This window comes from Trachypithecus francoisi, unplaced genomic scaffold (genome assembly GCF_009764315.1).
Source record: "Trachypithecus francoisi isolate TF-2019V2 unplaced genomic scaffold, Tfra_2.0 Lachesis_group0, whole genome shotgun sequence".
Classification (NCBI taxonomy): domain Eukaryota; kingdom Metazoa; phylum Chordata; class Mammalia; order Primates; family Cercopithecidae; genus Trachypithecus; species Trachypithecus francoisi.
In genome coordinates this window covers 69,373,644-69,401,592 of record NW_022681453.1, presented here as the reverse complement: position 1 = coordinate 69,401,592, position 27,949 = coordinate 69,373,644, and the positions used below count along the sequence as shown (strand labels likewise).

At 44.7% G+C, this 27,949-nt stretch overlaps 2 protein-coding genes across 15 annotated transcripts in view; both read left to right on the top strand.

Moving 5' to 3' along the window:
- The first annotated feature begins 4,847 nt into the window (after nucleotides 1–4,847).
- Nucleotides 4,848–15,925, top strand: ADPRH (ADP-ribosylarginine hydrolase). 6 transcript variants are annotated; one of them, XM_033211143.1, is made up of 5 exons: nucleotides 4,981–5,334; nucleotides 6,033–6,118; nucleotides 7,639–7,972; nucleotides 11,942–12,302; nucleotides 13,131–15,611. In XM_033211143.1, the coding sequence occupies exons 3-5, from the start codon at nucleotides 7,675–7,677 to the stop codon at nucleotides 13,543–13,545; spliced, it is 1,074 nt and encodes a 357-aa protein (XP_033067034.1). In that variant the 5' UTR covers nucleotides 4,981–5,334; nucleotides 6,033–6,118; nucleotides 7,639–7,674; the 3' UTR covers nucleotides 13,546–15,611. The 6 variants fall into 6 exon arrangements, with proteins under 6 accessions (XP_033067028.1, XP_033067031.1, XP_033067034.1 ...); XM_033211137.1 differs by lacking the exon at nucleotides 6,033–6,118 and having other exon boundaries at nucleotides 4,848–4,988; nucleotides 13,131–15,925; XM_033211140.1 differs by lacking the exon at nucleotides 6,033–6,118 and having other exon boundaries at nucleotides 4,959–5,334.
- Nucleotides 15,926–22,598: 6,673 nt separating this feature from the next.
- PLA1A (phospholipase A1 member A) overlaps nucleotides 22,599–27,949 on the top strand; it is a 33,384-nt gene continuing 28,033 nt past the window's right edge. For 2 of the 9 annotated variants that reach the window (XM_033211135.1, XM_033211136.1), the window contains exon 1: nucleotides 22,599–23,593. In XM_033211135.1, the coding sequence (XP_033067026.1) occupies nucleotides 23,521–23,593 (73 nt within the window). In that variant the 5' untranslated portion in view covers nucleotides 22,599–23,520. The remainder of the gene's footprint in view (nucleotides 23,594–27,949) is intronic. The other 7 variants (XM_033211130.1, XM_033211134.1, XR_004437095.1 and 4 more) reach the window with 7 other exon arrangements.

The following is a 27,949-nucleotide window of genomic DNA, read 5'->3' as shown; positions in this document are numbered from 1 at the left end:
CTTGCTCTGTTGCCCACGCTGGAGTGCAGTGGCGTGATCTTGGCTCACTGCAGCCTCTGCCTCTGGGGTTCAGCAATTCTCCTGCCTCAGCCTCCAGAGTACCTGGGACTACAGGCCTGCACCACCATGCCCGGCTAATTTTTGTGTTTTTAGTAGAGACAGGGTTTTACCATATTGGCCAGGCTGGTCTTGAACTTCTGACCTTAGGTGATTCACCCACCTTGGTCTCCCAAAGTGCTGGGATTACAGGCGTGAGCCACCACGCCCAGCCTAAAATTTTGTTTTTTTCAGTTAAGCGTCTCTAAGTTCTTCCCATGTGAGCATGTCTATGTCTACCTCACGGTTTTAAGCAGCTCCATAGTTTTTCCATAAATAGTTATGTCACAATTTAGGGGAAGGAAATGAATACTCCCCTGTAGATGGATATTGAGGATATTTCCAATTTTCTGCCATTGGGAACATTTTGTGCAGAACATCCAAAAACATTTATATTTGTGAATGTGTGTGGGTATTTCTTTTAGAACATTTTGACTACAATTCTACATTACTTTTATTACAAAAAAGTTACTGTACTTATCTTCAAACTCATCAAGTTGTATACACTAAATACATACCGCTTTTTGTATGTCAGTCATATCTCAATAAAGTTATTTAAGAAAACATATAAACACTTGTTTTGGTAATTTTAAAAATAGTTCGCAGCCTAAAAATAAGATTACGTGGGTACTCTAGAGGAGCAGGGGCTGTCAGGGCCTAGCACATACTTACACAGCAGGTGTTTAATGTCTGAAGAATGTATAAAGATCTTTCTTGTAAGTGACAAGTTTGTTAAGAACAGTGTCATTGTTCCTATCTTATACATGAAGTGTCTGAAGGATCTTAGAGATCAGGTCCAAGGCCTACAAGTTTATTTCTCAGCAAGAGCCTCAACATAGCAATTGATTCAGTATCAGTGAGTCATGAAGATGCCTATGATGTGTCTTCCTCAATAAAACCAAGAGCAAGGAACCAAGCATGCAATATATTTGTCCTACCAGGACCCCATGCTAATGCCTAGCACCTAGTAAGATGCCAAGTAACTATTTGTTCTTTTTGGCAGAACAACATTCACTGTTTCCTTCGCAAACATACACTGGTTTTTGTAAAAGAACCTATCACTATCTCTCAGGGAAGATGTGTCTATCATTGATCTAAGGGAAACATCATAATCCAACCTGCCTGCCAGGAATTGGTTTAGACTTCTGGAGGATCTTTGAGAATAGTTTCTTTATCTTGAAAGAAGAGACACTCTCTTTTTCCACTGGACACTGTCTATAACTGCAACTGCAATGTATTATTATGCATACACATTATCTTGACTGCAATATAATCATAAATATATAATCTGAAATAATCAGAGCTAAACAAAAATTTTCAAAGGAATTAACAGTAAGTGGTTAATAGGCAAGGCCTCTTGGACTCACTAGCAGACACAAAATAGCAAAATGGTTTAAACAAAAACACACCAAAGGATAGGACCTCTATATACATTTGATAAAATGAATTAAAATGGGGAAAAATGTGATCTTGTGCCAGTTAAAAACGTCAGTCTGGGGATAAAAATAACTGAAGATAGTAGGTCAGAAAGATAAGAAGAACAGGGCCTTTGATGATAGTATTGAGTTGCTGAATTAACCCTGGGACTTCTTACCTTTAGACATTTTGTTACATAAGATAGTAAGTGTCTTTATTATTTAAGCCTGGTGAGTATGTGGTGTTTTGGGGGTGGGGAAGAGTGATGTTATTTGCCATTATTTGGAACCAGAAGCATGCTAACTGATAAATTATCCTGTTGGTTTACACGACAATGTCCTTGATGCCCCAGAAACATTTTCTAATTTTGACAGAGGAGAAAGGATGTCAGTAGGTGTTAACTAATGTGAAAAGAAGGTAGAACAGCTCATGTGTGTGATAGAGATGAGAACTGGGAATACAGAGAGGTATCTGATCTGGTAGCAATTTTTTCTTGCATGACTACTACATTGATAAGCACTGTGCTAAAATTTTTCAATTAATTATTTCATGCAATCTTCAAACCAACTTTATGAAATATGTACTATTATTTTTCCTACTTTACAACAGAAAGTGAAGCTTAGCAAGATGAAGTGACTTGTCTAAAGTCACTTACTCAAGCTAGTGTTTTTTGTTGTTGTTTGTTTTTGTTTTGTTTCGTTTTTTTTGAGATGGAGTCTCACTCTGTTGCCCAGGCTGGAGTGCAGTGGTACGATCTCGGTTCACTGCAACCTCCACCTCCCGGGTTCAAGTGATTCTCCTGCCTCAGCCTCCCGAGTAGCTGGGATTACAGGCACCCACCACCATGCCCGGCTAATTTTTTGTTTTTAGTAGAGACTGGGTTTCACCATGTTAGTCAGGCTGGACTCGAACTCCTGACCTTGTGATCCACCCACCTTGGCCTCCCATAATGCTGGGATTACAGGCGTGAGCCACCGCGCCAGGCCCCCAAGTGTTATCACAAGGATTTGAAACCAGATAGCATGGATGTGTCAGGAGTCGATGCTAATGGTCGCAAGTTCATAGGCAGCATAAAGTTCAAAGCAATCTAATTGCTAACAACTCCAGGTTTTCTGTTTTGTTTTTGTTTGTTTGTTTGTCTGTTTGTGTTTTGAGACAGGATTTTGCTTTGTCGTCCAGGCTGGAGTGCAGTGGCACAATCTCAGCTCACTGCAACCTCTTGAGCCTCCTGGGCTCAAGCAATCCTCCCAACTCCGCCTCCTGAGTAGCTCAGACCACAGGCGCATGCCTGGATAATTTTTGTATTTTTTGTAGAGAACAGGTTTCACCATGTTGCCCAGGCTGGTCTCAAACTCCTGGTCTCAAGCAGTCTGTCCACCTCGGCCTCCCAAAGTGCTGGGATTACAGGCACGAGCCACTGTGCCCAGCCCCAGTTATTCTTTACATTTAAGCCAAAAACAAAAAATCACCCTTTCCCATGGATTCTCACAGAAAGATCACTATATAATATGAACAATATCCTCAGCAGACATCTTAAGCTGAAACTGTGTTGAGTTGTATCGGGATGCTTATTATTCGAAATGTCTCTTACTACGGAACTTGCTTTGACTGCATCCTCAGAGGCTGAAAATCTTTGATAGTTGAAAGAACGAAGGATGTGCCATCCCCAAATATGCGATATAATATATTGATTATTTTGAGTTGAAAACATTAAAGAAACTATAGTTTCAGAAAGGGTGCGTAAAACTGAGGTCTGACCTGATAAGGCCTGACACTTAATTTGCCTCGCTTGCTTTTAGTCCCTTGATTCTAGTCAATTTTAAAACCTGCATAGCTAAAAGTCACGTAGCTATACAATACATAACTAAATTCCACTTGCCTCCTTAGAGATAACTTCTCTGATAGGACACCATGGAAATGATTGCTTAAGTTATTTTTCAGGAACTTAGAATCAGTTCTTGACCAGTTCAAGCCACCAGCCCTTCATCTGGGCCTGCATGAGTGTCCAATGGGTGACCTTTTGACACCAGAAGGCCCAAAACTCCACCCTCAGATCATGCTAACATCGTGATTTTGTGAACATGTGTTCTATGAACAGCCATGAAGCTTGACTATGCTTGCTCAGATTACCAATTGCCTGTTTTCCTTACCTCATCTTTTTGGGCACCTTGGACCACCTTCCTCCCCTATCCTATAAGCATCCCTAAAATTCCATCTTTGGAAAGGCAGATTTGAGGGCTGTTCTCCAGTCTCCTGGCCTGGTTGCCTTGTGAATACGCCCTTTCTCTACTGCAAAACTCATGCACCTCAGTGATTGGCATACTGTGTGAAAGGCAAATGAACCTGGTTCCCTAACAGGAGCTGAACTATCTCTTCCTACATGTAGCCAGCAATAAAGATTCCTCTAGGAGAGGTATGTTCTCCACGCCAGAGTGAGAAAATAACCCTTATCACCGGAGATTTGGAACTGGAGGTGGCATTTGGACTGGAATAAACATTCTTGCAAAGTAACCATTATCTTCCACCTGTTTTACACCCCACCCCCCATATATCTCCTAGGGGCTCCCCCAGAAATTTTTACCACCCTAGCCAGATTTTCTTTGTCCTGTCATTTCTTCTTTAATTTATCACTCTTTTTCTAAAAAGTGTAAAAGCATCTTGCTTTGGCCACTTTCTTCAGGATTCAGTCTCTTAACATCCCCGTGTACATGTACAATTAATAAAATTTGTATACTTTTCTCTTGTTAATCTGCCTAGTGTCAATTTGTCTTCTAGATGCAGCTGATTAGCCCACTAAAAGCTAAAGGGTGTGGGGGGTTGAGGGTGATCTCTGCCTCCCTTACTGGTGAACTTGATTTTTGTAAACACTCAAAAGTCACTTAGGCTAGAGTTGGAGATGGAGATGGGGATTCACTGGGAAGGCCTCAAGAGAATGTTTTAAAGTAATGGAAATATTCCATATTTTGATTATGGTGTAAGGGCATTTCATTATATATAAATTAGATATCAATTTTTTAAAAAGCTCTCAGACCAAAGCTAGTCATTACAGCAAGAAAACAGGCATAGCAAATTTAAAACTTTGGAGAAATACATAGAATACTTGCATATGGTGATTATGATTTGCTTTAAAAGTGGCATGATTAATGTATTTAGACAAAAATAATCTTCGTTTTTCTTTGCTTTTATTTACGATCAGGATAAAAGAATTCTACGCTGCTGCCAAATAAAAGACGAGTTAAAATTAACTAACTGGATCCTTAATAACCATCCTAAGAGGCAGATATTATTATCCCACTTTATGCGTGAAGGCCCAGAACCCGATGCGTGAAGGCCCAGAACCCGGGGAAGGGCGGCGCACTCAGTACGCTCTTCCAAGCATCTGGGCACACCCGGTCCACTACAGCCCTACAGAGTCGGACGTGAGCACCGGCGAAGGCGTCAGCCGGGTCTACGCGGGAGTCACTGACCACAACCGGGCGAGAGCCGGCTTTCCGGTGCCGCCACATTCTGGGCACCAGGCTCCGGGCCCTTCAGAGGCGGGTGACGGAGGTCCTGTCCACTCTCGCTTGGGTGCAGAAGGGCGCGGCGGTGCCGGGAAGCCGCCTTGGAGGTTCCAAGATTAGCTCAAACTCCGCGCGGCCGAGCGCAGGTGCTGGGGCGCTCGCCGCCTCCACGCTGACCTGGCGACAGCCCCGGAACTCGGGGACCTGGCTCCGCCCCAGCCCGCGCCGTCGCCCACCGGCAGCAGCCAGGCCTCTTCCCCGGCCCCGGGAGCCCGCGCCGCGCCCTTCGCTCGCGCGTTCCAGTCCAGGCTACGAGCAGGTACCGCGCCCCCGGCCCTCTGCCCTGCGCTCCCCTCCCCGGCCCCTGGCTGGCGGGGCTGTGAGGATTCCCAGTCTTGCAAAGCGTGAGAGCTTGTCAACCGTCCCGTTTCTCTCCGAAGACCGGCATGGCCAGGAAGCAGTTGATCAGATCTTAGTTCTGAATGTATAGTGCGGGTACGAGAATGTGACCCGTGAAAGTTCAGAGGAGTTAAGGAATTACAGCGTTCTGAAAGCGAAAGTTAAAGGCAATTTACAAACGAAAAAAGATGCCGGTCTTCTTCCCCCATCCCAGCTTGCAACTCACAGAAACACACATTAGGGTGGAGCCAGAAGGAATTACGGAAAGTACAATGAGGACATTGAGATGGAGGGTATGAGGGGTTAACAGTCTTCAGAAGCCAAGAAGGGGAGCTAGTGTCTGAAAATCACAGCGCAGGACGGAACTTCAGGGAGCCCATACCTCCCCACTACCCCTTCAGTTTACAGATGGGGAAGCTGCGGTCCCGAGTGTCTGTTCTCCCACAACTCTGTCTCGGCAGAGTCAGGTCTAATAGCCCAGAACCTCAGTGCCTAAGCTTCACTGGAAATAATAAGCTACGTAAATAACATTTACAAATATCCTTTGTGAGCAGAAACAGCATTACCAGTAACTGGGTACTAGAACGCATCCGTCTTCGTCGTTTACTCCTTCTCCAGGGCCTCCCTAGCCTGCATTCCATGGACAACAGCAGTGCAGCTGCAGAAGGACTTCTGGAAGCCCCGTGACTTGAACTAGACCTTGAGTAAATAGGGTTTAGATAAGTGGAGGGGAGGGAAAAGTTTCACCTGAGGGGAGAATGAGCTAGTCTGTCGGACCCTTATAAAAGTATTGGCCTGGATGGGATGGAGGGCTTTGACCTGAAAGCCACAGGGAGTAGGGAACTCTGGGGAATTGGCTGAACGAGGGGGACTCTTAGGAAATGCACCAACAGGGAAGCCAGCGCTTTACCAGGGATTTCATTCATGGTGGGTATGTTATTAATCGAGATCCTAATTGTCTAGAAGCTAATCTTTTCTAAGAGAAGCAATATTTAAACATTGCTATCGAAGGAAAGGTTGTGGGGATAAAATGTTCTAGTTCTAAAACAGAACACCCATTTTCCCTGGTTGTATATGAATAATACAAATACGTCAAAAATCAAGCTTACTATGTGCCAAGCACTCTAATAACTTATTTATTTATTTACTTATTTATTTATTTTTAAATTTATTTGAAACAGAGTCTCGCTCTGTTGCCCAGGCTGGAGTGCAGTGGCGCAATCTTGGCTCACTGCAACCTCTGCCTCCTGGGTTCCAGCGATTCTCCTGCCTCAGCCTCCCTAGTAGCTGGGGTTAGGCATGCACCACCATACTCAGCTAATTTTTGTATTTTTAGTAGAGATGGGGTTTCACCCTGTTGGCTAGGCTGGTCTCAATCTCCTGACCTCAGGTGATCCACCCACCTCGGCCTCCCAAAGTGTTGGGATTACAGGCGTGAGCCACCGTATCCAGCCAACTTTATGAAATTTAATTTGTTTATTCCTAACAACAAATCCAGGAGGTTGTTACTTTTTAAAATCAGTGCCATTTTACAAATGTGGAGGCTGAGGCACCCAGAGGTTGCCCAAGGTAAGAAACTCTGGGCTGAGGCTGAGTGGTGTGATGCCAAGTATCCTGGCTTGGCTGCAATCAGAAGATTTGGGTTCCAATACTTCCACTCCTCTTGTTTTGTGAATTTAACTTATCTGAGCCTTCATTTTCTTATCTGTGAAATGCATACTGTAATCCCTCCCTACTAGTGAGACAATGAATGTGCAGGTGCTTTGTGAACTACGCATTGTGACACCAATAGGAAGTATAAAGCCTTGCACTTCTAAGGCCAAATCCCAGCTAAGAAGAGAAAATGATGAGCTGGGTTTGACTTGCAGAATTTAGTGGGCTTACTACTCACCAAGAGGCAAGAGATATAGTTGTAGTTATAATGATAGACTTTGGAGTCAGATGGACCTATGTTAGGATCTCAGCCCTGCCACTTATTAGCTCTGTGACCTGAGACAAGTCACTGAACATTTCTGAAACTGCATTATCTCCATGATCCTCCACTTGCTCATACATAAAATGGGCTTTACTTTCTTCATAGAGCAGTGAGGAGGATTACATGAGATGCCCCTGATACAATGCCTACAAGTAGTGAGTGCTCAATAAAACATAGCTGGAGCCATTGTTTTTTCTGATGCTTCTTCCTCCTCATCTTATTTCCTTTGTCTTAATTTCCCCCACGAAGACACCCTCTCCAGAGCCCAGCAAGTGTGAGGGACTGATGGAGAAGTATGTGGCTGCTATGGTGCTAAGTGCAGCTGGAGATTCCCTGGGGTACTACAATGGGAAGTGGGAGTTCCTCCAGGATGGGGAGAAGATACACCGGCAGTTGGCCCAGCTGGGCGGCTTGGATGCCCTAGACGTGGGAAGGTGGAGAGTTAGTGATGACACAGTGATGCACTTGGCCACAGCAGAAGCTCTTCTGGAAGCTGGGAAAGCCCCTAAGTTGACTCGACTGTATTACCTCCTTGCTAAGCATTACCAAGACTGCATGGAAGACATGGATGGACGGGCACCAGGTGAGCACAGCCAGTGGGAGGTGCAAGGAAGGCAAAGAATAAAACAGCTTCGAGGAAATCATTAACAATGTTGATGGAGATTTAAATAACAAAGAGACAATAGTGTTTCTAAATGTGATAAAAATAGAAACGACAGCATGGTAGTGGCTCATACCTGTAATTCCAGCTCTTTGGGAAACCAAGGTGAGAGAATCACTTGAGCCCAGGAGTTCAAGACCAGCCTGAGCAATATACTGAGACCCTGTCTCTAGAATGGGGTAGCCAATCCCTGTTCTAGAGACAGCTACTGGTCCATGGTCTGTTAGAAACTGGGGCACATAGCAGGAAGTGAACAATGGGCGAAGGAGCATCATCACCTGAGCTCTGCCTCCATCAGATCAGTGGCACATTAGATTCTCATAGGAGCCTGAACCCTGCTGTGAACTGCACATGTGAGGGATCTAGATTGTGGGCTTCTTATGAGAATCTAATGTCTGATGATCTGTGGGGGAACAGTTTTGTCCCAAAAGCTCCCCCAACCAACCCCGTCCATGGAAAAATTATCTTCTGTAAAACCGGTTGCTGGTGCCAAAAAGGTTGGGGACTACCACTCCAGAAAAAAATTTTAAAACATTAGCCAGGTGTTGTGGCACATACCTGTAGTCCCAGCTACTTGGGAGGCTGAAGTAGGAGCATTGCTTGAGCCCAGGAGGTCGAGGCTGCAGTGAGCTGGGATCATGCCACTGTGTTCCAGCCTGAGTGACAGAGCAAGACCCTGACTCTAAAAAATAAAGAAATAAATAGAAAGAACCTAAATCTCTCATAATGAATTAAGCTGACACATTTGCAACCATTTAAAGTTATTCAGGGTGACTGTAGTCAATAACAATGTATTATATATTTCAAAATAACCAAGAGAGTGAATTTCAAATGTCTCGCCACAAAAAATAAGTGAGGCAATAGATATGCTAATTAGCTTGATTTGATCATCCCACGTTGTTTACATATATCAAATCATCACATTATACCAAATATATATATGTAATTATGATTTGTCAATTAACATATTAATAAAAATTTAAAATTTGCAAATAATATTTACTAATACTGAAAGGTATTATTATACACCAATAGGTTATAAAATAATATGTATGTTATGAAGCTACCATCCTTCAAAAAATAGATCTTGTGGGGCCACGTGCTGTGGCTTACACCTGTAATCCCAACACTTTGAAAGGCCAAGGCGAGAGGATTGCTTGAGTCCAGGAGTTTGAGACCAGCCTGGTCAACATAGCAAAAGCCCATTTAAAAAAAAAATTTTTTTGAATGGCCAGTTGTAGTAGCAGGCACCCATAGTCCTAGCTCCTCAGGAGGCTGAGATGGGAGGCTTGCTTGAACCCAGGAGGTCCAGGCAGCAGTAAGCCATGATCGCACTACTGCACTCCACCCTGGGTGACAGAGTGAATAAGACCCTGTCTCTAAAAACAATTTTTTTTTTTTTGACATGGAGTCTGACTCTGTTGCCCAGGCTGGAGTGCAGTGGCACGGTCTCGGCTCTCTGCAACCTCTGCCTCCCAGGTTCAAGCGATTCTCCTGCCCCAGCCTCCCATGTAGCTGGGATTTCAGGTGTGCACCACCGTGCCTGGCTAATTCTTGTATTTTTAGTAGAGAAGGGGTTTCACCACGTTGGCCAGGCTGACCTCGAACTCCTGACCTCAGTTGATCCATCTGCCTCAGCCTCCCGAAGTGCTGGGATTACAGGCATGAGTCACCATGCCCAGCCAAAAAAAAATTTTTGTTTTTAATAGATATGTATTTCTGTGTTGAGAAAGGTCTTGAAGAACATGTACAAAGATTACTAATTATATTTGGGTAATGGGAGTATTTATAGTTTTTTATTTTTACTTATTTGTATTTCTAAGTTTTCTGTGATGAATAAGTAAAAAGAAAAATGCATATTTTTTATTTTTAAAGAAAAATGCGGCTGGGCACAGTGGCTCATGCCTGTAATCCCAGCACTTTGGGAGGCCAAGGCGGGCGAATCACCTGAGGTCAGGAGTTCAAGACTAGCCTGACCAACATGGTGAAACCCTGTCTGTACTAAAAATAAAAAAATTAGCTGGGTGTGATGGTGCACGCCTGTAATCCCAGCTACCTAGGAGGCTGAGGCAGGAGAATCGCTTGAACCCTGGAGGCAGAGGTTGCAGTGAGCCAAGATCATGCCATTGGACTCCAGCCTGGGCGACAGAGTGAGACCCTGTGTCAAGAAAAAAAAAAATGCAAACGGTTTTCTAGAGACTTCTGGCCACAGGTTTGCTCACAAGTGGTTCTTGCCCACTTCGGCAACTTGTCACAGCCACTTGGGCCACCAGGTGATTTTCTCTGGCCCATCTGACCTACCTCTCCTATTTGAGGCTACTGGGGCTGCCATAACAAAATGGCATGGATTGAGTGGCTGAAACAATGGAAATTTATCTCTCACAGCTCTGGAAGCTGGAAATCCAAGTCAGGGTATTGACAGGCTTACTTTCTTCTGAGGCCTCTCTCCTTGGCTTGCAGACGGCTGCCTCCTCGCTGTGTCTTCACATGGTCTTTCCTCTGTGTGCATGCATCCCTGGTGTTTGTGTGTGTCCGCATTCCTCTTCATATAAGGACACCAGGCAGATTAGATTAGGGCCTACCCTAAAGGCCACAATTTAGCTTAATCAACTCTTTAAAGGCGGCCCTATCTCCAAATCGAGGTACTTAGAGCTACAGCGTTTGAATTGGGGGGACTCAATTCAGCACAACACCTCCTGATGAAAGCTTCCCACCACCATACCAAGGGGTCCCTGTCACCCCAAAGATTGGCTTGAGATGCCAATCTCTGTTTATTCTTTCTTGGCATCTGATAGCTCATCAGTTTAGCAAGTGGAAACTTTTTTTTGTCCACCTGTGCCATCCATGAACATTGTTGTGAATACACTGACTAGTAAAGGAACAGCAGTGCCACACTCCATCGTATGTTGCTGCCATCGCTTGGCTCGCATGCATATTCACAGGTCTCCAGTAGGACAGGTCAGGGGGACAAGCCTGCTTACATCACTGCCATGAGGGGACAGCCGAGGCCCAGAGGTTCAGTGACTCACCAAAGACACATTGTTTCCCTGAATCCACTGCGCCTCATCTGAGCCCAGGGCTTCACTCTAGAATTTTTGGCCTCTTTCTCTCTTTTTGATATTCAGAAACTCCAATTGTGAGATTTTTGTTTCTTGTTTTTTGGGTTTTTCTTTTGAGACGGAGTCTCACTCTGTTGCCCAGGCTGGGGTGCAGTGGCACGATCTCGACTCACTGCAACCTCTGCCTCCCGGGTTCAAGCGATTTTCCTGCCTCAGACTCCCAAATAGCTGAGACTACAGGCACGTGCCACCACGCCTGGCTAATTTTTTGTATTTGTAGTAGAGATGGAGTTTCACTGTGTTAGCCAGGATGGTCTCAATCTGCTGACCTTGTGATCTGCCTGCCTTGATCTCCCAAAGTGCTGGGACTACAGGCATGAGCCACTGCTCCCGGCCTAATTGTAAGGTTCTTACTGGACTCCATAAGGGATTGGGCTTTGGAGTCCCATGGATTTTACCCAGCCATTAACTAGCTGATTATGTAATTTTGAAGAAGTTTCTTAAGCTCTGAGTTTAAAAGACTTATTTACTTAAAAAAGAGAATAATCTACTTATTTCTTAAATTTGTTGTGATGTCTCAGTAATGACTGGTAAAGATTCCAAGGGTCCCTATATGAGTCTGTTGCTTTTATTAGCGTTACCTTGCCAAGGGTTATACATAAAGAAAGGCACATTGTTGGGTGGGGTTTGGAGTTTTGGGGCATTCATCATCATATTTTTTGGCTCTCCCTTTTCATCAAAAATACTTGGAGACAGAGTTTAGTTATTTATTCCTGCTGGGGCCTTTGCTTTGGTTATGCTAACCCCCATCCCTTATCCGACTTTTCCCCAGGTAATGCCTCGATGCAGAACGCCATGCAGCTGGAGCCCGGCAAGCCCAATGGCTGGAGAATTCCCTTCAACAGCCATGAGGGCGGCTGTGGGGCCGCCATGCGGGCCATGTGCATTGGTCTCAGGTTCCCACACCATAGCCAGCTGGACACACTGATCCAAGTGAGCATCGAGAGCGGTCGGATGACCCACCACCACCCAACAGGCTACCTGGGGGCCCTTGCGTCTGCTCTTTTTACAGCCTATGCTGTGAATGCCAGACCACCCTTGCAGTGGGGAAAAGGACTGATGGAGCTGCTACCAGAAGCTAAAAAGTACATTGTCCAATCAGGCTACTTTGTAGAGGAAAATCTTCAACACTGGTGAGTCTGTAGGTGCATGCCCTGCTCAAACATGGTTGAATCTGTGTGTGCACATCCACCTGCACAAATGTATCTTGTATTCAGAGATCACAGCAACCCTCATGGTTTTCACCGCCCAGCCCCCTTTCTACCAATCTGCTAAGGATTTCAAGTTCCTTTCCGGTAATGATTGTACAAAGTAGCCAAGTGGGTACCTCGATAAATAGGGCAGCTGTGGTGTTTCCTTCTTACACAGGGATCCTGTCGTTTTTATGGCTATCCTATGCTGCCATGAATTTTCATGCCTATTTCCTACTTTCCTGAAATTTGCTTTTTTGGTGTTGTCTTGGTACGTACACAAATAATATTTTGAAATCCTTGGTTAAAATGCCAGAGACAGGTTTTTCCACTAGCTCACTAATAAGTGGTAAGGCCACGTCTTCCCCTTCTTGTGAGTTCACTTCACATTCTCTTTCTTAGAATAAAAAGAGGCTTTCTGCTGAAGTCACCCACAGTTGTGATGTCCCGAAGTTCCCCCTTGAAAGGTCATTACTCTCGACCCTCCCAGGAAAAACAAACCTTTATTTCCTACCCGTTAACATGATATGTCTGTATCTCTTTATTTAGCAACAGGATCAATGCCTTATTTATGTAGATTCTTATGAAAAATGTATTGAATGAATGGTACTTATATAGAAATAATTTTAATGTTTAAATAGTTTAAGATATTACTGCAAGAAGCCGAAGTTATGTTGGATTTTCCTCTGTTCACACATCCATCTGGTGCTTTTTGTTACGACTTGTCACCTTATTTTTTTCAACTGACTCTAGATTTTTTCCTTTCTACAGGTCCTACTTCCAAACCAAATGGGAAAATTACCTAAAACTTAGAGGGATTTTGGATGGAGAATCAGCCCCTACCTTCCCCGAGCCCTTCGGTGTGAAGGAGAGGGATCAGTTCTACACCTCCCTGAGCTACTCTGGCTGGGGTGGCAGCAGTGGGCACGATGCCCCCATGATTGCCTACGATGCTGTCCTTGCTGCGGGAGACTCCTGGAAGGAGCTTGCCCACCGAGCCTTTTTCCATGGTGGAGACAGTGATTCTACAGCTGCCATTGCTGGCTGCTGGTGGGGAGTTATGTATGGTTTTAAAGGAGTGAGTCCTTCCAACTATGAGAAACTAGAATACAGAAACCGGCTGGAAGAGACAGCTAGGGCTTTATATTCTCTCGGGTCAAAAGAAGACACTGTAATTTCCCTTTAGGAGATGTGATGTTCATTTTTGATGGATTCTTCTTTTATGTGTTTCCTTTTCTGCTATTTCTTTTCACTTTTTCCAAAGTCAAGAGTCTTAACCTTGTGCTCAGGGAATTTTGAGATAACAAGTCCCTTGGGCACCTTGAGCTCAGTTTTTTCAGGCTCATCCTGTTCTTCCAGAATCTATCCCTGTTCTTACACTGAAGAGTCTTTTAGCTCAGTTGATGGAGTCAGTGTCTCCCAACCAAAAAATCTCATAACTTCATATTTGAGTCTTCATTTTCATCATGTACTTGTTCTAAAAGTTTTTTCTGTTTGTCTCAAGTTGGGTTCCCACAAAGTGGACTTTGAGACAAAGATCAGAATGCAAGCAGTTTATCTGGGAGATGATTCCAGGAAATACCGATATGAGAATGGGGAAATGAAACCAGGAAGGGAAGGGAGCTAGTACCGGGTATGTCAATGAGCAGGTTTCCACTGTGGGCAGTTGGCACTCTGCCATCTGAGTCCTCTGCCTAAAGCAGTCCTCAGAACTGTCCCATTTGAAGAGCAAGCAAACCTGGGGTATCTATCCACCGACTTCCATCTGACTGCTTGAGGACCACTGCCAGGGATGCTAACTCCCTGGTACTTCTTGGCTTGCCCTTTGAACAAACCAAACCTGAGTGTCTTCAGGTAAAGACTCAGAGATACTTGCAGGGGCAAGCTGTAAGGGGCATGGGAACAGTGAGGGACATATGTGGGGTCCTAACAATATCTGCTAGGCTGGTCTACTTCCTAAATATACTCTAAATCTATCACCTCTATTACCTTCTTGCCCTGAGGATTTTTCAGCTGGATTTCTGCAAGCCAAGCTACTCAAGTCTGGGACATGCTGCTGCTCTGAGCTGCTCTCAGTACTTTCCTCATCATGGCAGTTAACATGTTACAAATTTTGTTATTGTCTATTTGCTTGTTTGTATTATTTCTAGACAGAACCTAGCACAGTGCTTGGGCAGCCAATAGGCATTAATCAGTATCTATTGAGTGTTATGAACTAGCCTCCTAGCTTGTGCTTCCCTCATTACCCTCCAGAGTTATGTTTACGAATAACAAATTGGCCATGCTAAACTAATCATGGTCTAATCATGTTCCAATGAATACATCACCCTTTCTTCATTTCTTGATGCTCTTCCCAATCCTTGTCTACCTGATAATAAATTCTTACTTGTCCTTCAAGACCCAACTCAGATAGATAGAGCTTCCTGGGTGAAACCTGCTCTGATTGTTCAGGCACTTGGCCACCTTCTCTTCACTCCTCCCACAACCTTCTGTCCTGGCCTTGTCACTACATCAATCCTGTTGTGTGGTGCTGTGTGTCTTCTGAGTCAGTCCTAGGCACAGGCTGTCCATTTGGGAAATGAGATGCCATCATCACGTTCATTTGGTCACCCTCAGTCCAGCCAGTGGGCTTACTCTCATTTGGCCTATTCTCAGGGGTGGGAAGGAAAAGCGTCTCCTCCTTCTCCTTTTGAGAAAACCACAGAACTATGACTCTCATGATTTTTCCTTTGTGAAATCCCTGGTTTTCAGCTGGGAGTGGTGGGGAAATGAGGTCTGATGATAGCTGTCCTGCCACCTTCTAGTTCGTCCCATAGGAATATTTTTCCAAATCCTTCAAGCCTTTTTAGAACGTGGTGGAGGAGGGTTGTGTGTGTCGCAGGGGGTAGGGGTTAGGGGATGCAGGGAGGATCTTAGCATTTGTTGTTTTCTAGTGCAGGGCTTTAGCCACAATTGTAAACAACAGGAAAACGCTTTTTAGGGATCCTATTAGATTTGCTTTGCCGTTTGTCACTCTTCATCACAGGCACATTTCAAAAAGAGGTTAGACTTTCAGACTTCTTTTTTCTCAAACCTCAAAACCTCCACCCCAGACTTCACTCTCAACTGGTGACTTTGCTTCCTTATGTGTGTGTGTGTGTCAGAGAAAGAGAGAGAGAGAGAAGGGAGGATGAGAACGAATGGGGGAAAGAGATAAACTTTATGCATAACGTTAGGGTAAATCAATAAAGATGGTCTGACACAGTGTATGAATTTGCCATTCTTATCAAGTTAATCTATGTGTATTGCACAACAGAGGAGGTCATATGTGACCTTTCAAATGATACTTTTTGGACCTGCTGTGTGATGCCGTTTCATTTGCTTTCTTTGTTAGCCAAGATTGCTACATGTTGTCTAGAAGTCTTGGCAATAGTTGTGTTTTTGTTTGCTTGTTTGTTTGTTGTTTTAGATCTACAAAATTAGCATTGACCTCATTCACCCTTCTTCAAGATTCTCCAACCGCAACATTCTTCATTTATTCTTTCTGTACCTCTCTGGAGTGAGTAAACTTGCATCTTTTTCAAACAGCCACTGAGCTACTATGACATTGAAGGGAAGGAATGGGGACTAACTTCACAATCCAACTGGCCTCCCGGGCCAGCTCCTCAACAGTGGCTGCCTGGGGTCAGGCTGAGGACCCACCGGTTATTTAGATGGGACTGGGGAGCAGCCTACCATCATTTGTTTTACTCTTTGGGCTTGGGGGTTGGGAAGAGTAACTCCTAGGGAGTAGAGGAGGCTCTTTCCATTTGGGGAAGGATAAAGAAGAGAGGAAGAGAATATTGCTGTGTGTCAGATCATTCACAACAACCCATGAATAGATGAAGAAATTGGGCTCAGAGAGGTTGCCATCTGTCCAAAGTCACTCAGGATGAGATGGAGCTGCAGTTTAAAACCAGGTCTGTTTCTCGTACAAAGGATGGAACCGAACCAAGGTGCTTTTCCCAGTCTCATGCAGCACTCACACTTCTGCCACCCAAAGGTGTGGGAGTTGTTTCTCCACGCACCAAGCAAGTGTCTAACAGACACCAAGTGGGTGTCCTCTAATTCAATTCTGATAGTATCTTCTGGATGATAGCATCAGATTCCACAAGTTAAGGCACAAGACTGCCTCTCCTCACCCACACCACTGCTTCAGATGTTGACCACAAGTCCCAGGTTCTGGCCTGTGCTTCTGACCAACCAGCTGTAAATCAGGGTTCCCACAAAACCCTCCTCAGATTTGATTAATCTGATGGAGTGGCTCACAGAACTCAGGAAAAACACTTAGTTTACTGGTTTGTTAAAGGATATTACAAAGGCTACAAATGTCTAGCCAGTTGGAAGAGATGCACAGGGCAAAGCATGTGGGAAGGGGTGTGGAGCTTCAGTGACCTCTCCAGGTATACCACCCTTTAGGAAGCTCCATGGGTTCAGCTGTCCAAACCCAGTTCTTTTAGGTTTTTATGGAGGTTTATTGTGTTGGCATGATTGACTAAACCATTGGCCATTCAGAATCAACTCAGCCTTTAAGCCCCCACCCCTCCCTGCGGGTCATGAGGTGGGTGGGGACAAAAGTTGCAACCCTCTAATCACATGATTGATCTCTCCGGCAACAAGTCCCCATCCGGAGGCTATCCAGGCGCCCACCAAAAAGTCCTCTCACTAGAACAAAAGATGCTCCTCTCACCCGGGAAATATCAAGGGATTTAGGAGTTCTGTGCCAGGAACCAGGGTCAAAGACCAAATATTTGAACAAAAGATTAGCACCCCTATCTACAAGGGTTTTAGCAGCTCTGCATCAGAAACTCAGGGGTAGAGACCAAATACATATTTCTTACTATATCATCATAGCACAGTCTTTAAAGCCCATTTTCTTTGTACACATTCTACTACACTCTAATTGTTAGCTGTTTAAGTATTAGAAAATCATTCCTTAGAGTCAAAATGGTGTAATATGGTGACAGTGTAAGCCTGTGCTGTCTTCACCTTCCTACAATTAAGTGATGATGTCAAGAGGAAAGACGAGGTGTGGGTTTCAGATCCACATTTGGCAGCAGGGGTAGGGAAGGGACAGAGTGAACCCAGGAAAAATTGTGAAGTGGGCAGAGAATCTTCACTCTCTTCTCAGGCTTTTTCCCCTTCTCAGGCAGTTCCCCCACCTCTGCACTCATTTTGCCCCTTAGCCACAGTGGAGACCCCACCCAATGCTTCGAACATGATCTAGACTTATCTCTTCACACTGTGGTTGGTTATATCTGTCTCCACTTGCCAAGGTCCTTCACCTTTGTGGGCCTTGAGGTCGTTGTCTCTACCAACTGGTGGCCTCAGGCAAGTGACCCCTCTCAGGGTATTTGAGCTTGGAGCCCCTGGACTTTCAATACTAACACCCAAAGAACATGAGTCTAAAATGGGATTGTCTGACTTGGAGATAAGAGCAAAGAAAGAATCTTTTGGTCTCCCAATCTACAGAGCTGTGGATAGAAACATGTACTTACTAATAGAGAGCCATGCTTCAAAGCAGTGTTTCTCATCATTTTGGCTGGTATATGGGCAACCCTCCTCCCCATTGTCAATGCCAGCTGGTGAAAGTGACACGGTCCATCTGTCGGCCCACTTCAGGGGCTGGCTGTGTCTTCTTACTATATCTTCCTTCTAAAATACACTTTCTATTGGAGACTGCTCTAGTGGAGGTGACATTCTGGGGTGAGGTGGACTCTCTGCTGTCCCTTATTCCACCAGCTCTGAATCCAGGAGACCTAAGAGGAGGGTGCTCTGAAGGTGTGAATTTTTTCCTTGTTGCAGGAACATGGTAATTGCTATGTAATTAGGACTAAGAAAAGGCATGCTCTGTGATCTTTTCCAGAGAGCCACCATTGAAACCCGGCTCTGCCACCAGATGCCTCCCAGCCTCAGGTTGCTCAGGACTAATGTAAGTTGAGGCTAATAATGCCCACCTTGAGAGTATGGTGAGAATGAGAGTAGGTAGCATGAATTCAGCAGAAAGGATAAGGATCTGTTGCTAGTGGTAGTTTTTCAAATTCAAATCCATGCTCTGTCACTTTGTGTAGCCTTGGGCAAGTTATTAAACCTTGCACTGCCTGTTTCTGCACATGGAAACTGGGGTTAATAATAGTATCTACCTTGGGGGATTGTTGTACATTTTACACAGCATAGTGTCTAGCATATAATAAGCAGTTAAACAAAAAAATGGAAAAAGATATGTTAACATATACTAGCTATATATTACTGGTGGCTTTTAAAAAGTGTATCTAGTGTCTTCTTTTTACCAAGCTGTCATGAAATGAGAGACCCAGGGAAATTCCCAGACAACCACCTCCAGCCAGTTTCTTCTGTCATGTGGGAAACTTTCGACATGACCCCGGGTGCTCACAGGGCTTTCTTTCCCTTCAGCCTTCTCGCAGTACCCCCTTGCCATAATGCACACCCAAAGATAAGCCCTTGAAGTTCACATTTTACTTTGAAGTTAAGTGATCTCAGAGAATAAACACTAAACCATTGAATTTTAGTATCAAACTGTCATTTTAAAGCTACAAATAATTTTCAGCCCTCTCAACAGTTGCAAGCTTGGCAGCACCGGTGGGGTACACAGCTTCTCTGTTCTGGCAAAACCACAAGTGACCTTTTTGTCTGGGCTAATATAAAGCCGGTCTCTATTTATTCTTCCTGGAAAAACGGAGATAGAATATAGACGTTTTTAAATGAAGGCTAAAATAATGTGGTTTGGCATATTAGGGGCATGAAATGTTCTCTTTCTCCATAAGGTTTTAGACTGTCCTGCGTGAAAAGCAGGTTCACTGTGATTTGTCTGAGTCTTGGGAGACAGAATACCTATGCACACAATAAGTTACAGGAATCTGGCTTGTTACTTACAGCTAGAAGCAGACAACAGAAGCCTGAAATTCATGTGAGCCAGTCCCCCAAGGCTTAGGAAAGCTGCCTGGGGCACACGGAGCCTCATCTGCACATGCCCACTTGCACCACAGCTGAGGACCCCCAGGAAGGCAGCCCACCCTGGGTTTTATACTCAAGGGAAACAAGAATCACTGAGCTAAAGCATTGAAGGATATTGTGTAGTAGGGGGACTGGAACAGATCCCAGGATGTTGGATTCCCAGCACATTCTACAGTTATTCTTGAGAACTATAAGCCAGAAAACTGAAAGAACTGGGCCCAGTCCAAGACCTTGAAAACTGTCCTTCACTATACTTGTATTTTATGACTTGTTCTGAGAAGGTGCATGTGTGTGTGCGTGCGTGCGTGTACCCATGTTCACATGCAGGACATATAGGACAGCAGGAGTGGAGAGACTCCATAATCGTGCTCTTCACCTCAAAGTGGAATCTGGCAAAAGATTGGACTTTCTGAAAATCAGGTAGGATAAAGGCTTCCGCCATTTTGGGTTGAGCACTAAGATTTCATGACACATTCTATCTGATGGAATTCTGTGCAACCTTAAAAGAAGAATGAGGCAATTCCAAAGTATTTTTTTTTAGTGTGAAACTCAAGGTTCAAAAGAGTTTGTGTAAGAATAGGCGTGGTGGCTTACACCTAGAATCTGAGCACTTTGGGAGGCAAAAGTGGGAAGATGACTTAAGCCCAGGAGTTCAAGACCAGTGTGGGCAAAATGGCAAAACCCTGTCTCTACAAAAAAAAAAAAAAAGAAGAAGGATAGAAAGAAAGAAAGAAAAATTAGGTGGCCATGGTGGTGTGTGCCTGTACCAGCCACCTGGGAGGCTAAGGTGGGAGAATCACTTGAGCTCAGGAAGCCAAGGCTGCAGTGAGCCATGATTGCACTGCTGCATTTCAGCCTGGGTGACAGAGCAAGACACTGTCAAAAAGGAAAAAAAAAAAAAAGTAGGTCAAAAGAAGGGCGTAAAAATCTAAAAAGCATGAGATAGAATATCTTTAGGAGGATATGCAAGGAAACAATGACATTGCCTGATTTCTGTAGGATCTGGGAAACCTGGGGGAAGGAGATGGAGATTGATTTTTAACCGTGTTTTTGTATTTTTTTAAAAAGCACATATGTGTAGAGCTATTAAAAAAATGCATGTTAGGCCAGGTATGGTGGCTCACACCTCTAATCTCAATGCTTTGAAGTTGAGATGGGAAGATTGCTTGAGACCAGAAGTTTGAGATCAGCGTGGGCAATACAGCAAGACCTCCATCTCTACAAAAAGATTTTTAAAAATTAACCAGGCATGGTGGTAGATGCCTGTACTCCAGGCTATTTGAGAGGCTGAGGTGGGAGGATCACTTGAGGCCAGGAGATTGAGGCTGCAGTGAGCCGAGATTACACCACTACACTCCAGCCTGGGTGATAGAGCAAGACCCTGTCTCAAAAACAAACAAATAAATAAATAAATAAATAAATAAAATTAGCTGGGTGTGGTAGTGTGCACCTGTAGTCTCAGCTACTCAGGAGTCCAAGGGAGGAGGACTGCTTGAGCTCAAGAGGTTGAGGCTGTGGTGGGCCATTATCACACCACTGCATTTCAGAATTTTGAACATTGATTCCCTGGTCACTTGCTCCTTGTGTACCTGGATCCTAGGCAAATAGAACCATCTGACTCCACTTTAAAATGGGTGAGTAAGACCCCCTCTCTAAAATAGGGGTGGGGACTGACCAGCACACCCTACCAATTGAACAATGCCTTCCCCTAGCAAATATTTATTGACCACTGACTGTGTAGCAAGTACTGTGTTAGGTACTGGAATATCTCAGTGAGCAAAACAGGCCAGGACTCTGCCCTTCTGAGGCTGACATTCTCCTTGGGGGAGACAGACAGCATACACTGAATATGAATTGTGGCTCTCTCATTGTCTCCAGGTAGAAGGGTCTCATCCTCACCTTCTAAAACATGTAATCTCACTTTTCAGAAGGACGAGGTTTAGTCCAGTAAAACTCTTGCATATCTTGTTTTGCCTTGGCCCTCTCAAGCAGTGTCCCTAGGCCCCTGGCCTATCTGAGCTTCAGTTTCTCCGCTGGTGAAATGGACATGGCTATTGTAAGAATTAACAGAAGACTAGCGGTTCTAGCAATCACTGGAGGAGCCTGCTGGAGCTGCAGAGTCCTGGGCCCTGTTCCAAAGATTCTCATTCTGTGTGTCTGGAGTGGGTCCAGCAATCTGTCCCAAGTCAATTGGATGGTTGTGAGGCAGGTGGTTCTGGAAGGGACCACTCTGACCCTGCTCGGAGAGCACTGTGCTAGATGTTGGATGTGAAAGAAAGTGAAAGTGCTCTCTCAGTGTCAGCTGTGTTCATGCCAGGCACAAGGGCACCCGGGATTAACTATCTCTGGCCACAGTGTGGGTGGCCAGGAAAACAGCCCTCAGTTCTCCTGCTGTAGGGAAAATGATTGACTGATGGCTCCAGCTGCTGCCTTCTGAATCTGCCTCTGTCTTTGTGCTGAGGTTGACCCCAGCTAATGACTAAGCAGGATGTGGCTGCTAATGCAGGCTCATTTCTACAAAACACAGATCTGCTGTCACAAAAGACTTTGGCCTGAGGAGTCCCCATTGGCCTGGTCAGAATATTCTAGAAACTGTGCTGCAGCCTGAGATTCTTCCTATGTAATCCTCTGTTTCCTGCCCGTTCTCTTTCACAGGTGTCAGATGTGCACCACAACCTAAAGGCTCTTCCTGCCTTCTCTAGCACCTTTTATTCTTTACAGGTGTTAGTCCGATAAATCTCTTGCATATCTTGTCTTATCTTGGCATCTTCTTCTCTGAGGACCTGAACTCATACACTCAGCTTCATCTCTAACATCAAGACTGCTTTCAGTAGTGACCTCTGCTGTGCCCTACTTATCGCCACACTCCTTCCTGGTTGCAGCAACACTTGAGCAGTGAGATGGTGCGCACAAGGGGAAGTAAGGGCTAGCCCCTCCAAAATAATCGTATCCTGTGTTCAGCCTTGGTGGCATGGTCCCAGTGCCTCTTCAGGAGTTGTTGCTGTAGAGTATCATTGCTCAGAGCATGGATTCTGAGGCTGGCTCATCCTGCTTTAAATCCCAGCTCTGCATGATCTCGGACAAATGACTTAAATTCTCTGTGCCCTACCAGCTGTGTAAAACACAAATGTTTGTACTTAATACACATTACTTAACTTCTGTCACAGAGAAGTAATTTGTACTTATCTGTGATTATTAACTGTGTAATTATCACAGTTAAGTAATTTGTGCTTAATACAGTAGTTATTAATACTCTTTGATAATACTCACCTCAGAGAGTTATTGTTCAGAAAAGATGATCCTGGCCCTGCTGGTGGGCTGTCTGCCTAACAGCAATGTGTTATGATTTAGGGAATGGCAGACAAGTGCCCCGCCCTCTGCCCCAGCCCTACTGACGTGCCTAGAAATAGTTCTGTGTGGTTTCTGCCACTCCTTTGGGTGGAGAGGCCATATGGTGCTGGAACCACCTTGGTTCCAGGCCTGGCTCTGCCACTTCCACTAACGTGATCTCTAGAGGTCATTTTCTTTTCTAATATTCAGTTTCTTTGTGAATTCAGGAAGTTGAACATCTCCAAAGTTGGACTTGACTTCTAGCCCCAAGATTCTACAAAATGATAGTACTCTCCAGAGGGAAGCTTTATCTTCTTCCCTTCTGTCCATTAAATGGACACTTAAAATATATTATTATTTCAGTCCTGTGCTAGGCACTGGGGATTAAAAAATGAAAAGAGAAAGCCTTTGCTCTCAAGTCACTCAGAATCTTCTAGGGAGACACACACGTCCACAGATAATTCCAACACGATGAGGGGTTTCTGGTCGCCCAGAGATGAAGGACTTCTGCCTTAGTTATTAGTAACATCCTATCATGAGAAGTGGGAGAGGTGCAGGAAATCGCTTCCTGATCATGTTTGGCTCAAAGAGGAAGGACAGTGTGTTTCCATGCACTCTGCTTAACAAAAAAGAAAGTGTATTTATTTTCATTGAGAAGAAGAAACCGAAAACTCTAGCATTTAAATAAATAAGGAAGAATTTATTTTTCCTTTTCAGGTCATGAGGCTAGTTAATGATTAGTGAAATCCACGTGGGTGTTTTCTGAGAGGCTGGGTTATGTGATCCCTTTGGCTTTAGGGAATTACTCCATACCAGCTCTGAGATTTCCAGCTCAGCAATGGCCCCAGGTCCCTGGAAGAGCCGCTTCTGGGTGGGGGGCCTACTTTTGTGGCTCAGCGTTGGAAGTTCAGGTAAGCCAGGGCTCAGGCCTTGGGAGGAACTTATTTCAGTCAATGATCATATTTCTCCAACTACTTATGCAGTACCAACTTTTGGAAGGTCTCCTAAGAGTCTTTTGCCTCTTCTGAGGTGAATTTAAAAGAGTAGGGGGGAAAAAAAAACCCTTTTATCATAATCAGAATGATGGTAAACAGGTCACAGAACCTGAACTTTCCCTGGTTATCCGACTCATTTTTTCTAAAACCCACATAAAAAACCCCTTTCACCTTGCACAAGCCAGGACCCACTGTAAGAAGATAAAATTTGGTTAATTCTAAGATATTCATTTTTCATTCCATAAATATCCACCATTCTAACATACATTTAATTTTAAAATTTAGATTTTCCAAACTAATAATGATTTTGTCACTGAGATTGTTAGATGTCCTTTCTAATCCGGCAACCTAACTCAAGTGGTTCGTCATCCCAGCTGGGTGATGGGAACTAGTCCCTGCTAACCCCAGATGCCCCTAGGAAAACTTCCCTCAGATACCAATTTGCATTTATCTTTCCCCAGTAAAGAACTGATGCACTGATCCCACTTGCCTAACACAGCAAATTAACCTGCTCTGCCTTGGGTTCTCAGAAGTTCTCAGGAGACTTCTTCTTACTCTGGTGGTGACCTCACCCTTAGAAAAATCCCCTCCCTCTGCTCCCAGTAGCAGGCTGCTTTTCTTTCTTCTCTGCCGGACATTTAATTCTCATTCCCTGGCTCTAGAATATATCATTGCTTCTGCCTGGAGTTGCTCACGTCACCTTTGGATTGATTTCTGTTCCTTGCATCTCCCAAGGGGGCTTCTGTATTCCTAGCTCCCTTGTATTCATTATTTTTCTGTTCAACACCCCTCCCTGCTACAAAGTTCCACTTAGGTGACTGCATGCTCTCCTTGCACTCATGGGTGGTTTCTCAGAGGTGCTGTTGAGCTCTGTATGTGCTTTCTCCTACCTCAATTATTTGTTCCTAAAAGGCGAGGATTTGAGGTTTCTGTCTCTTTTAGCATACTTAGTGCTGTGCTCTGTATACAGCAGATGTCCAGTGAATGTTGCTGCATTGCTGCTTAGAGGAGGCAATGGGTTGAGCTGATGGGAAGTAGGCTCTGTCTGAGTCAGGCTAATCCTGACTGGAATCCTGGCTCTGTTTCTTTGTAGCTATGTGACCTTGAGGAAGTGGTTTTCTTTACCTGTAGTTGGAGATGATCCTTACCAGATAGGAATGCTGTATGGACTGAATGAGATCATCTGTGCACAAGGTCGGACTTTTGCAGTTGCTTATTCCCTTATGATTTTATTATTGGCAAATGGTTGTCTAGGCTGATGGAAGTGGAGGGAACAGGGCTGTCATGAGCCACCTTGGAGAGAAGGTGGGAGGTATCGCCTAGGAGAGCTGTGGGTCCCATTCTGAGAAGTGGGCTTGGCAGGCCCACTTTGTCCCTGCTCAGGAGCCCCAGGCCTCCTTAGGGGCTGGAAGGCATTTGCTAGTTGTCCTGATTTGAAGGTTGAGGAGTGGGAGGACTAATAGTAAATTGGCATCAAACTCTTTTTGGAAGCTCATCTGTCGGTAAGCCTGGGGCCTCTGTCACACAGATAAGAGAAGCTCAGAAATTCGGAACCAGGTAGCAGGGTTAGGGTCAGGGCAGAAGCTGATCAGGTTCCAACCACATATGTGGGAACTATTCTAGATGTTCTGGGCAGGAAGTGGGCTTACGATAACATGTTAGCAGGACCTGGGTGTTTCCTTGCCCTGTCCTCTTGCCTTTGTCTCTGGTGTCTTTCTTTTCACACTTACCCAGTGAGGTATTCTCTATTTCCTATCTGCTTCTCTTCCTTTCCCACTGTCAACAGCAACAATATTTATTAAGTTAATGTTCCTTATTCTTACTTTTAGCAGTGCTATCTCAGAAAGTAAGTAAGTTGATGGATAGGCAGAGATAGAAGAGTGTGTGTGTGTATGTGTGTGTGTGTGTGTGTGTGTGGCTGGCAGGGATAGAAATATGCCAAAGGGAAAAGGAAAAAGGATATAATTGTCTTCAGACAGCCTAGATGAAGTAGGTGGAAAGAAAGAGGATGCCGGATGCAGAGAGCTCAAGGTAAAGGAAAGGAAGAGCTCAAATGATCGGGAGGGAGGAGGTTCAGGAGGTATCCAGGTGCCTGCTGTCACACAAGGGCAGTAGCTGACCCACATGGGCCTCTTGGAAGTTCAGACTCCACTCACTTTCCTGACTGTGTGCCCACACAATCTTTCATGGCAACCCCAGTCACACCCAGCTTTTCCTTGGACGGTGGAGCTTGAGATTGTTGAGCTCCTTGATCAACCTGGCCCTTGAGCTTCCAGGCCGGCTCAGGCGTCCTCTCCTCCAGGTGGGTGCACAAGTCTTCCTCCACCTGGGGTAGATGGCCTTTCTGTGTGTTCTCTCAGTACCTATGTTTCCTGGTCACAGATCTTACATCCCTATTTGCTGTGGGGCTTCCGGCTTATTTTCCCCTTCTCCGCCAGACTTTGAGCTCCCAAAGAACAGTTATGGCTGGCGTCTTCTTCATCCTGGAATCTCCAGAGCCTCACCCAGGCCCTGACACACAGGACACATTCAATAAGCCAAAGGTCTTGGTAACTGAGAAGAAAGAAATTGAGTGGGCTGCAGTCCTCATCTCTACTTCCTGACATTAGGGCAGATTGATTAAATGACACTCGTCCTGAAACAATTCAGCCAAAGAAGGGTTCCAGAGGTTGGCCCATTTCAAAGACACTCCTGGCTGCTGATGCCTCAATCCACAGGTCATCTGATAGCACAGCTCTGTCTGTGGGGAGCCCAGGGCTCAAGGGGGTGGCAGGAAGTTCAGGGGCCCATAGTGCTGAGCTGGCGGCAGAGACAACTGAGTAAAAGCAGCCTGTGACACCAGCCTCTCCAAGGCCAGCCTGGGCCTGAAGGTGGTGCTGCACCCTGCATGCATGGCAGAGCCACCCTCGAGTCAGCTATTGGGAGGGGCCTCCGCCCTCCTCTCCTCCTGCAGTGTCCTCCCGAGGAGCCTGGAGAAGGGCACCCACTTCCCGACACATGCACCAATGGCTCCTCTGTCATCTCCACATTTGATAAAGTGTCTGATATGGTTTTGTGCCAACTCTGTCACTGCCAGAGCACCCATCCATTCTTGGTCCAGGTCACACAATCAAAACTGTTTTAGCAAAATAACACTTCTATGAAACAAAAGCACATAGGGGATACTGATCTACAGAACACAGCTGAGACAGGTGCAGGTGGCAGCATAGAGGAGCACATTTCCAGCATTTACAGATCACAGAGGCCACCCATGGGAACCACGAGCATCCCAGGAGGGTGAAGGGAGCTCTGTCATATGTGCCTGAGAGTCACTTCCCATTATGGAAACATGGGTGTTACCAGGCTTTACTCACCCTTCTCTAACACTTCTTCAGTGTCAAAGATTCAAGAATAGAAAGCTATAGGCTCTTTTCAGACTCAGACAAGCCAGTATTTCATTCTTCACCCCTCCTTTCTATTGTTTGTAAACCTCTGGTCAGCCTGGCCAGATACGCATCTGTCACTGTTCTTTGGTTGGAGTGGTGGCTAGGTAGAGTCAGTATCTGAATATGCTTCCCTATTTTATCAGCTTCAAATACTGGCAATTTTCTTCTCTCCCTTTTCAAACTGTATAACTTATCCCATTGTATTGTCTTGTTTCAGTGGTTAGGACTAGGACCTCTAGCACAATATTTAATAGAAGCAGTGGTAGCAGACATTTCTCATCTGTTCCCAGTTCTAGGTGGAATACTTCTAATGTTTCCCAGTAAATCTAATCTTCACTATAGGCTTTTAGTAGATATCCTTTCTTATGTTAAAGAGTGTAGAATTTTGTCAAGTGTTCTTTTTTCTGCTCATCCATTGAGATAAGCATATGATTTTTCTTCTTTAGTTTGTTCATATGTGAATTATATTAATATTTTTTCTAATGTTAAAATAAATTTTAATTCTTTGCAAAGAATTGACCCAGCAAGCCCTGCTGGGCAATGATGTACTTTGTGGTCTTGTTATCCCGGATGGATTTAGATTTGCTGATACCTTATCTTAGATTTCTGTTTATGTTCATACATGAAAGTAGCCTTTAGTTTTTCCTTCTCGCCTGTCCTTGTGCAGTTTTGGTATGTTGGATATTCTCATAGAATGAACTGGAATCCTGTCTCTCATTTTCTATTCCTGGAACAGCATGTGTAAGCTAGGGATTGCTGGATTCATAGAATTCCTCTGTAAAACTCTCAGGCTTCTTAGACTTTTTTGAGGGATAGTTTTGAAACTAGTGTTTCAATTCCTTTATGC